This window comes from Mixophyes fleayi, chromosome 4, assembly GCF_038048845.1.
Source record: "Mixophyes fleayi isolate aMixFle1 chromosome 4, aMixFle1.hap1, whole genome shotgun sequence".
Classification (NCBI taxonomy): Eukaryota; Metazoa; Chordata; class Amphibia; order Anura; family Limnodynastidae; genus Mixophyes; species Mixophyes fleayi.
In genome coordinates this window covers 239,891,528-239,903,576 of record NC_134405.1, presented here as the reverse complement: position 1 = coordinate 239,903,576, position 12,049 = coordinate 239,891,528, and the positions used below count along the sequence as shown (strand labels likewise).

The following is a 12,049-nucleotide window of genomic DNA, read 5'->3' as shown; positions in this document are numbered from 1 at the left end:
GGATGACACCCCATTATCGGCACCTTTGAGGACATGTAAAATTTTTGCCCCACCTCTCCTTGAGAAAAGAGTTTGAAAACATGGTATATTTTAACATCTAATTCAATAAATACATTTAGAACAATCATTTTATTATGTTTTGGGGTGGGTAAAGCAAACAAATGCAGCAAACAAGTAACATTTAATGATCACACAGCCCCTTTTATCAAAAGTTTCTTCATAGTGTAAGTTCTTGCAGTGATAACCATTCCCCCCCTGTCCCTGACATGTGTCTCTCTTGTCCATCCCTGGGGGATTGATATAACAGAAGGCAAAATGCAGATGAATTTGACTAGGGTCAGAGCACCAGTGTGAAACTGGAAACATACATGGAGATAAAGTGTGATAACAAAGTGGGAGCCTGTAGCCAGTCAGATTATGAGAATGCTCACAGCAGCATAGAATTTGTCAGGCGATGTGATTATGTTAGTGAGGACATGGCTGCATGTGACAGAGACCGTGTATTGGTGCGAGGACAGTAATGGATTACTTGCCAGCATTGAAAAGTGGAGGTCATCTGGCAAGTACAGCCGGGCATGGTTATGCGATCATTTATCTGTGGCCCTACCCCATGCTGTGCAATTATTTGCTCATCGCTCAGTGCAGGCAGGGCTATGATGCCACAAAACGTGATTTCAGTAGTGAAGTGGGTGGCATCCTGGAGGAAGGGATATTCCAGGAGATTAGGCAGGTATGGATAATAGAGGTAAGCAGTGAATCAAAAACTGAGAGATAGTGGACAGAGCAGATCCTCCCAATAGCACAGAGTGGTGATATGAGACCCTTGGCACGAAAAACATTTTGGTGCCAAGCATACCTCATACATATGTATGTGTATGTGTGTATGTGTGTATGTGTGTATGTGTGTATATATATATATATGTATATATATATATATATATATATATATATATATATATATATTGTGTGTGTGTGTATATATAGCAAGTTGATTGTTTGAAATTTGTTTCACATAATTCCTGTTATGACATTACATGGCGTAGGCTTATTTAGAGCCTCCAGTATACTCATTCATCCACCATGTACCATTTGATCATGTTTGGCTATTAATATTTCTGATATTCATATTGGAACAGAACATTTCAACTGTGCACATTATATTGAGCCAGGTAATTACATGTGCCTGTAATATAATTTCATGCACTCACATTCAGAAATTCTGCTTCCATTTTTAGAGGCTGGTAAATCATTGTGGTTCCTTGTTTTCAGTGCACCTGCATAATTAACCTAATTACATTTCCAATTACTAGAACTTGGAAGACCTGATGGTCAGACATAGAAATAAGCAGACTTCACTAATAAACTATAATGCACATTGCTGACAGCCTAATGCCTGAGTGCTCAAGAAATCATCATTGCTAGAATATAGACAGATTATTCTTTTATTTTAAAATACGCCACCTGATATCTAATGAAGTGTTAAGTTCTAAGAATAGGAAGTTTTCAGTCTTATAATGGCGGTACAATGCTAGAGCTCAATCCTATAATTTTAATATAAATCTTGTTTTTGTATTGCATTGAATAGACATAGTAAATGAAAGCATCATCGCTTATGGGCTTCTTTAATGTAAACATGCACAACTTTTCTCTTACTTCCTAGCACAATTCATTGTAGGTCATTTACAAAGCGCACTCAAAGTGCAGCTCAAATGCCTTGATTTTACAATGTGAGCCTAGATGCTCTCTTCTCAAACTAGAAATGCACTTGGGTGCATTTGGGTGTGGAGCAGGCGCGGGCTGGCAAATTTCAGCCCGGGGGGCGCACAGGCGACCGCATTACATGACACACGATGCGGCCACGTCCTTGATGTCATGTGATGCGGCTGGCTGTGCACTGACGCAGCCGCATCGTGTGTCATGTGGTAATCTTCAAGTAATATGGCATCCACGGGGTCGGCCCAAAAAGCGGTTAGTCTGAGCGCCCCCCCTGCCCCCCGCTCCAGCCCGCCCCTGGTGTGAGGTGAGGAGAGGAAAATATCTGATGAGACATGCTGTACTAAAGTGTGACTGTCACATCAAAGTCCAGCCTCATACCATTTTGCAATCACACCTTTCATTAAATAAAACTTTAACATTTTTCTCTTAAATACTGTTCTATTTAGCGTCATTTATGGCTTAAATTAATTCTGCCAGTGAGGGAACTTTAGGGCTGTTTTTTGTTTGTGACGCTTTCTTTTACATAGGGCAGAGCAAGAGTAGAAATGTGCTTCTCTGCCGAAATATAATGCGAAAATGTATACATTTAAAAAGTATAGGGTAAAGCCTCATATCTGGAGCTGGTACAAAAATCAAGCTCCTTTTCGGTGAAAATTAGAAATGGACCTTATTTCAATAATCCCGCTCAGCAAATTTAAATTATTATTATTATTATTATTATTATTATTAATAACCTTTATTTATAGGGCACCACAAGTGGTTCACAGCACCGTACGGAGGGCAAACAACAAGACAGTATGGGATATTACAGTACAATATAGTAAATAAATTGCACTATAACTCTCAACACAGCTACTGGTAGCCTAGATGGGTAATGGGGTGCAAGGGGTATACTCAGAGAAAGGTGAAAGCTGTGCAGTTAGTGTGGGCGCAACTATCGGGATCAGAGCCACTGAAAGAGGTGCAAAGACAATGTACGAGTGGAGTCAATGGCCAGAGAGCCCAAAGAAGAGGTGCGCAATGTGGGCGGTGAGCAAAAGTTATAAGTATTATAAGTAATGATAACAGGAGGGAAGAGTGTCCTGCTCGCTAGAGCTTACAATCCAAAGGGACACAGGGAGGCAAACAGTTGACGCATATGAGTATCTCATGTTTGCACTGCCATACAACACTAAGTATACTGTACTATACAAGGAATACTCAGCCCAGCTCCTCCCATCAGCTGGTGTAGATATCTGCTCACTCACAAAATTTACACTATGCTTCAGCCAATTTGCGGTCCTTAAGTGACTTCTGGTAGCAGCGGTGTTAGGATGTTCATATGTTTATTAAATATCTGTACAACAGCATGCTCACTTTGAGAATAACACCAACTTTATACTGGCATCTTCATTATGACGTCTAATATATCCACAACTGAACAGATATCGGGACTTGAAGATCTGACACCATTGTAGAGGCAGGGGTGACAGAAGTGTCAAAAAATGAATAAAACTTGGCAGCTACTTAGCACCAGGGAGAGGAATAGGTAAACGTACAGTACCCTGAACGAGTGGTCTGTGGGTCCGGTGCATGATAATTTGTCATGCAATGTGACACTTTTACATACAGCAATCTAAGAAAACTGCCTGCGTGGTGTCAGACGCCGTCCCCGCTGATTCCCTGTCAGACGGGGAACGGACGTCTGATCTCCCCGGCGGCTGCCACGGACTTCCGGATTGCGGGCGCATGCGCCCTGGCCTTAGTTCCGTTGCTAGGCAACGGGACGCTGCTGCAGATTCCGCCTCCGCTCTCCACCAATCACTTCTGTTTGGGCTCTATTTAAACCTGCCTCTGGCGCCATTAGGGTGCCAGAGTAACAGGTTCACCACCAGTGTTCCTGGCTTCCCTATTCCTCCATACTCCTGAGTATTCTGATTCCTGATTACCTGTTGTGACCCCGGCTTGGCGACCATTCTACTCTTCTGTGTGACCCATTCTGTACTGTGACTTCGGCTTGGCAACTATTCTTTGGATTACCCTTTTGTACCTGATATTCCTGATTGCTGTGACCCGGAACCGTCTGACCTCGCTACGCTACACTGGTAACTGGATAACAGGACCGCGACCTGCGTGCTCTCTGCTGCGAAGTCCAAACCTCCTTGCGGGGGTCCCTGGTAGACTCCGCGCCTGTTTGACCAGTGGCACCAATACCGGTTAGTGTCATATCATCTTCAGCCTCATAGGCCTACAGCATGACCGTTTACTCTGGCCATGACTGACGGTACCGGAGAACCCTCATCCCGAGACCTCCTCATCCATTTAGGAGTACGGGTAGAACGCCAGGAGGCCAACCAAGCACAACTCTTGCAGTGTTTACAAGGAGTGATTTCCCGTTTGGATGCCCTGAGCACCTCTCAGGCAGCAGCCCCAGTTCCTGATCCTGCTCCGGCTGCTGCTCCACCAAGCGCAGTACTGCCTACCTCTAGAACACTACGGATTCCAACCCCAGAGAAATACGACGGTAATCCCAAAGGATGCCGTGGATTCCTAAATCAGTGTTCCATCCAATTTGAACTTTCACCGGAGAACTTCGCATCTGAGAGAGCTAAGGTGGCCTATATTATTTCCCTCCTGACGGGACAGGCCCTAGCTTGGGCCTCGCCACTGTGGGAACGAAAAGATGGATCTCTCCTTCATTCTGACACGTTCATTGAGAACTTCCGGAGGGTATTTGATGAACCTGGTCGCGTGTCTTCGGCTGCATCCAGCTTGTTAGCTCTTCGCCAAGGTTCTTTAACTGCAGGTCAATACGCGGTTCAGTTACGTACTTTAGCCTCAGAATTAGGCTGGAATGATGAAGCCCTCTCCGCCACCTATTGGCAAGGCCTGTCAGACCCTATCAAGGACGCACTGGCTTCGCAAGAGCTTCCATCCAAGCTTAACGACCTGGTCTCTTTGTGTGTCAAGGTAGACATTCGCCTTCAAGAGCGCTCTCAGGAGGTGGGTCCAAGGTCGTCGCACTGTGCGTTTGGCTCCTCGTTTTCAATCTCCAGCTCTCCCGGCGGAAGAGCCGATGCAAATTGGACGCTCTCGGCTGTCACGGGATGAGAGAGAACGCAGGATCAAGAATCGTTTGTGTTTGTACTGTGGAGAATCCGGCCATCTGTTATCTTCCTGTCCCAAGAGGCCAGAAAACTTCACCGCCTAGGCAACACCAGGGAGGTTGTTCTAGGTTCATGTCTCCATTCTCCCTCTCCTTCCAAAGATAACAGTTTTCTGATGCCTGTTACCCTCACATTTTCGGACTCTTCCCTAAATTGTTCTGCTTTTGTGGATTCCGGATCTGCAGGAAATTTCATCTCTGCCACTCTGGTGTCGAAGCTTCACATACCCTGCACTCCATTGCCGCAACCTCTGGTTCTTACTGCAGTTGACGGTAACCGTGTCAGCAACGGTTCCATCACTGACACTACTGCCCCAGTTCAGTTGCAGGTAGGGGTTCTCCATCAAGAGTGGATTCAGTTCCTGGTTATCCCACAGTCCGTTAATTCCATCATTTTAGGGCTACCATGGCTCAGGAAACATTCACCACAATTCGATTGGGCTCTCGCACAAGTTACCTCCTGGGGCTCCTCGTGCTTCAATCAATGTCTCTCGAGAATACTTCCTCCTAACCAACTTCCTTGTCTCTCTCAAACTACCAGAGCCGTATTTAGACTTTATTGATGTGTTTAGCAAGACCGCTGCAGAGACTCTTCCTCCACATCGAGCATGGGATTGTCCTATTGAGCTAATTCCCGGCAAAACTATTCCCAAAGGTAGAGTCTATCCTCTGGCTCTCCCTGAGACTAAGGCAATGTCTTTATATATATCAGATAACCTTCAAAGAGGATTTATCAGAAAATCTACCTCGCCAGCAGGAGCTGGATTCTTTTTTGTAAAGAAAAAGGACGGTTCATTAAGACCGTGCATAGACTACCGCCGTCTTAATGATATTACCATCAAGAACCGCTATCCGCTCCCATTGATCACAGAATTGTTCGACCGGATTAGAGGAGCCAAAATCTTCTCTAAATTAGATCTCAGAGGGGCCTACAACTTAATCCGCATTCGAAAGGGCGATTAGTGGAAAACGGCATTTAACACCCGTGACGGGCACTATGAGTACTTAGTCATGCCGTTTGGACTTTGCAATGCCCCTGCAGTGTTTCAAGATTTTGTCAACGAGATCTTCAGGGATCTTTTGTATCAATTTGTGATTGTCTATCTGGATGATATTTTGATATTTTCATCTGACTTACATGTTCATCGTCTCCATGTCAAGACTGTTCTTTCTCATCTCCGGAAACATTCCTTATATTGCAAGCTGGAGAAGTGTCTTTTTGAGCGTTCACAAGTTCCATTTCTAAGATACATAGTTTCTGGCACCGGCCTACTGATGGATCCGCAGAAAGTGAAGGCCATTGTCAACTGCCCATTACCTATTTGGTCTCAAAGCTACCCAACGCTTTATTGGCTTTGCCAATTATTACCGGCAGTTCATTAAAGGCTTTTCATCCATTATCTGTCCTATTACAGCTTTAACTCGAAAAGGTGCCTGCAGCAAACCATGGCCTGTCGAAGCTATATTGGCCTTCAAAACTCTTAAAGAAGCATTTCTTTCAGCTCCTATACTCAAACAGCCAGACCTGGGGAGACCGTTTTTTATTGAAGCGGACGCTTCAGTCGGGATTGGAGCAATACTTTCCCAGAAATCTGCTTCAGGAACATTAGAGACTTGAGGATTCCTGTCTAAGAAATTCTCTAGCACTGAACTAAATTATGGAATCGGTGACAAGAAATTATTAGCCATCAAGATTGCCCTTGAGGAGTGGCGTCACTTACTAGAGGGTGCCTTACATCCCATCACGGTCATGACAGATCATAAAAATCTTACGTATCTCCAGGAAGCACAATGTCTTAACCCCCGTCAGGCTCGCTGGTCTCTTTTCTTTGCCAGGTTCCAACTCATTCTCACCTTTCGTCCCGGTTCCAAAAACTCCAAGGCCGATGCTCTCTCCAGGTCCTTTGATAATGATGGTACTCTCACTTGTTTAGACAACAAAATGATTCTAAATACAATACAAACAGTGGCCATTACCAATTCTTCAGTAATCTCTCCCCCTCCAGGGCGTTCATTCGTGGAACCTCATCTCCGCTCTAAACTACTATGTTGGGCTCACGAGTCCAAATTTGCCGGCCATGCCGGTTACAAGAGAACCAAAGAATTCCTCTCCAGATATTATTGGTGGCCTAAACTGGCTTCAGATGTTCAAAAATTCGTATCTGCATGTTCGGTTTGTGCACGCCACAAGGTGCCAAGACAAAGTCCTCCTGGTCTTCTCCTTCCTCTGCCTATTCAGGATTCTCCCTGGACCAGCATTACGATGGACTTCATCACCGATCTCCCTTTGAGCAATGGCTACAATACCATCTGGGTTGTTGTAGACCGCTTTTCAAAAATGTCACACTTCACTCCTTGTAAAGGTCTCCCTTCAGCCCCTAAACTGGCAGATTTGTTTCTAAAAAACATCTTCCGTCTTCATGGATGCCCTCAAGAGATCATCTCTGACAGAGGAGTACAATTTGTCGCTAAGTTCTGGAGAGCTTTTTGTAAAAAGATTGGAGTCAGTCTCAAATTTTCTTCCGGATATCACCCCCAAACTAATGGACAGACAGAACGAGTGAATCAAGACTTGGAGTGCTTTCTACGGTGTTTTGCTTCTGATCATCAAACGACATGGAATGATCTTCTGTATTGGGCCGAATTCGCCCACAACAATCTTCCACATTCCTTCTCTGGGCGTTCTCCATTTTTCATTATCTACGGCAGACATCCCACTCCTCCTCTCTTATCCGAAGCTCCCTCCTCTCTAGTACCAGCGGCTGATACTCTCATCCATGACTTCTCTCAAATCTGGTCTCAAACCAAGGAAGCACTGTCTACTTCTGTACAGAGACAGAAGAGAGCGGCTGATCTTCATAGAAGAATTGCTCCAGTACTGAGGGTAGGAGACCGTGTTTGGTTGTCCACGCGCAACCTTCGACTTCAAGTTCCATCCATGAAATTGGCTCCTAAGTTTATTGGTCCCTTTTCCATAGCACAAGTTATTAATCCGGTTTCCTTCAAACTTACATTACCTCCGTCTCTTAAGATCCATAACACATTCCATATTTCATTGAAGAATTTGTTGAGAATCAGCGGTTTCAGCAGAGAACCTCCTCCACCTATTAAAACATCTTTAGGGGATGAATTCGAGATCGAGAGAATTCTGAAGAGACGTTTCTTCCAGCGCAAACCTCAGTATCTTGTACACTGGAGAGGTAACGGTCCGGAGGAGAGATCGTGGGTCTCAGAAGCCGACCTTCATGCTCCTCGTCTCCTTGCAAAATTTCTGAGGAAAGGTAATCCCTCTTTGAGAGGGAGGAGGGGAGGGGGTACTGTCAGACGCCGTCCCTGCTGATTCCCTGTCAGTCGGGGAACGGACGTCTGATCTCCCCGGCGGCTGCCACGGACTTCCGGATTGCGGGCGCATGCGCCCTGGCCTCAGTTCCATTGCTAGGCAACGGGACGCTGCTGCAGATTCCGCCTCCGCTCTCCACCAATCACTTCTGTTTGGGCTCTATTTAAACCTGCCTCTGGCGCCATTAGGGTGCCAGAGTAACAGGTTCACCACCAGTGTTCCTGGCTTCCCTATTTCTCCATACTCCTGAGTATTCTGATTCCTGGTTACCTGTTGTGACCCCGGCTTGGCGACCATTCTACTCTTCTGTGTGACCAATTCTGTACTGTGACTTCGGCTTGGCGACTATTCTTTGGATTACCCTTTTGTACCTGATATTCCTGATTGCTGTGACCCGGAACCGTCTGACCTCGCTGCGCTACACTGGTAACTGGCTAACAGGACCGCGACCTGCGTGCTCTCTGCTGCGAAGTCCAAACCTCCTTGCGGGGGTCCCTGGTGAACACCAGGGGTACGTTAGACTCCGCGCCTGTTTGACCAGTGGCACCAATACCGGTTAGTGTCATATCATCTTCAGCCTCATAGGCCTACAGCGTGACATGTGGCTAATTCTGTTTAGATTTTTAAGATGCTATTACTAAACTTGACATTTTAACAATTTTATAGCCATTTGTTAAAATGTCCTCAGATTTTTACATTAAACGCGCTTCAAAAATGGTTGCCATGTTCTCATCCATGAGTGGGTCACATGTTTTTTTCTGGTATAGCTTTTGTTAATTTATAATGTTGTGTGTTGACCTATGAGCTCATTTCCCTCATTTGTATGTACTCCGTATACAAGGTCTGTATTAGTTTGAATGTGTTCTGTAATGCATGTAATGTTGTTTTTTTCTTCACTGTAGTGATGTATTTCTTGCACTGCACACCTAGATAATGCCTCATGTGACTCCATCTTCACATGTCATTTTAGGGTCATTTGTGAAGGAACCAAGTGTGACCTAGGCGTTCACTGGCATGATGAACAGAACATTCTTTTGGCAGTACAAGGTGGCTCTCTTGATCTTCATTTAATTGAAAATATATTTTCATATATTTTGCATATCGTTTTATATGCCAGTCAGTTTTTACATTACTGTCATTTCTTGTCTCTAAATTCTCTTTGTGCAATATTGTGGATTTAATTGATATAAAGTTTAAAAGTATTAATTACCTGTGACTTATTTCATACTTTGTAGATGTGATGAAAGAGAAGCTGAAGACCAGAGGAGTTAGAACTCTAACAGGTTTAGGGAAATACTTTCGAGAACTAGACAAAAATGGAACAGGATATTTAGGGAAAACAGAGTTCAAGCAAGCTCTTAAAACATTTCACTTGGACGTGTCTGAAAAGGTATGTGTTGTTATTTTGACTATAAGGTTTGTTGCCATTATGCAAATGACGCAACAAATGTATTAAACCATTAATTCTGCCACTCTCTATAGATATGCTCCCACTTCTCATTAGTGTCTGAACAGGGAAATAAATTATTAAAAGGGATACTGTCAGTAAACCGGAACTACTTCCGCAGTCATAAACACTAAATGTATGTTATTAAGAATCTGGCCTAATAATAAAGATGTTAAAGAATAAGTCCACCCAAAAATGGAAATATAGTTTTAGGTGGAATTATGCAAGATAAACAAAAGAATGTTTCCAAACTTGTGGAGGCAGTACTTTGTTCCATATGCTGTAGAGATGTTCCAAATGATTTAGTTATTGAGTGGAACTACTGACAGTAATTAATGAAATGTAAGATGTACTATCCTGTACTATGGAAATACGTCTGTTGGCAAGACATGAGCATTTCTATATCTAAAGTTATTGCTTTTCAGGAATTGTTATTTCTGGCTAGAAAGTGTGTATTGTGCTGTATTGAATTTACACCTACCACTCCTACTATTACACAGTAAGAAAAAATAGTCAATCAAACTATTCAGGGCGAGAGATTAATCTATGAGCACAGGGACTGTGCTGATAAACTAGAAACCGTGATTAGATATATTCATCCCTTTGAGAGTTATACTAAGTTCCAAGTATTGGAACAATCCTTCTGGTTTATGTATAACATATTTGACAACTTTTTTTATTATCCCCTCTGGAAGGTGATATGAAGCACGACTGAAGGGGCACGGAGTGCCGCGAGTCTCTTGGAAATTCAGGGAGAGTGGCCAGATATGTTGAATGCTAAAAATACTGTCAGCTTCTGTCTGGGCGGGCCTGGATCTTTCTTGCCTGTCCTGCCAAATAAATGGAGGTCAAGGAAGACGGGGCTTTATCTGTGACTTGTCACACTATACATCTAGGACTGAGGGTAGTCAGCAGAGTCTGCAGGACACTGATAAAAAGAAAGAAAAAGCAGTTGCTTTCCTTCCTTATTCTCAGCAAAAAAATTGCTGTGCGAGGTGCGTACCCAACCTGTACATAGGTTTAGGTTATATGCAGATATCAGACCCTTTATCACTTACCAGAGTAAGTTACAAGGAAATTCCACCTAGGGGGTGGCCTCTATAGTGCGATTGTCTAATGCAACGTCTATTCTTATCCATGAATACCGCAGCACTTAAGAATGGTACAGACAGAAAGTTGAGACCATCTGCTGGTTATTGGCTGGTGCTTTACGGGGAGCCATTTGTAGCTTCAGATTGGGTCAATTAAACCACAGAATAGTGGCCAGAGCAACGCTTTGCAGGCTTGTAGTCTGGGTGGCATAGGTCTGTAATGGAGGTACATATCTGGAAGGAATATGCATATCTGAGGACATAACCCTGGATGCTGGTCAATCCAGGGGCTAGAATTTTGTCTTGATGGTCTCAGCTTGCCAAGCCAATTGGCTCAATGCTTGGGAGGCAAATGGGAGGACTCTGGAGTCCTTGTCTTTTATTGTGATGTCTATTCGGGGTTCACTTGGATAAGATTATTAGCCAGACAATAGGTGAAAGAGTTCCTATTGGTATATCTGCCAAGAGTGCAGACTGTTGGTTTCAGGCCTTTTCGAGTAGTGGTAAAAGCACAGGGATCAGGAATCGCTTCAGCAGTTCCCGGCTCCTCGTGGAGGACAGCAGGCGTGTTCCACTATGATGCCATCAGCCAGATCCTTAAAATAACATGCTGCACGATGGACACCCGCAGAGGCAGCGCTGTGTGCCTGTCTGCTGATTTATAGGGGTCATCACTTCAGTTCCTGTGTGAGGGGATAAATTGGTTTCCTACTTTATCACTACCTGTCTCTCTGGGGACCAGCTTTTATTGCCATGCGGTTAACCAACCCCACATTACTTACAATGGGTGTGATTTTCTTCCAGTGTTCGTATAACATAGTGGGAGGGGTTTTCCTCCCAAAACCTGTTTGTGTTAAGGTATCAGATGGATTAATTCGGCAGGATGATCCTCGGGACACTCGGCAATCATGTTCACGTGGACATACTCAGATTAATAGGGTGTCTGTTAGCTCTCAGATGGACGCTGCTCCTTGGGAGATTGAGGTGGGAGCAATAATAGGGCCTGTCCCCTGGATATATAAGATTGGACAGGTGGGACAACAAATGCTTGCACTTACTGCTGAAAGGCTGTCTCCTTTCACTGTCTGTTCTTGCAAAGCTTCTGATAAGTGTTCTAGAAATAAGAGCGATGCCAAATGCTCTAGCTCAGGTTTACCTTCTGTCACGGGGAAATCTCATCCTGATTCAATTAAACAATGCCACCGCAGTGGCCTACATCATCATCAGGGATATACAAATAACTCTATTGCAATAGGCTTCTGGAATTATTACTGGTTCCCTCTAATGGCGATGCTTCCTACACCCTAAAA

At 44.2% G+C, this 12,049-nt stretch overlaps 1 protein-coding gene across 1 annotated transcript in view; it reads left to right on the top strand.

Moving 5' to 3' along the window:
* The window catches only part of CAPS2 (calcyphosine 2), a 95,406-nt gene that overhangs the window by 67,877 nt on the left and 15,480 nt on the right, over positions 1-12,049 (top strand). The window contains exons 15-16 of the mRNA XM_075209545.1: positions 9,172-9,248; positions 9,437-9,591. Of these exons, the coding sequence (XP_075065646.1) occupies positions 9,172-9,248; positions 9,437-9,591 (232 nt within the window). The remainder of the gene's footprint in view (positions 1-9,171; positions 9,249-9,436; positions 9,592-12,049) is intronic.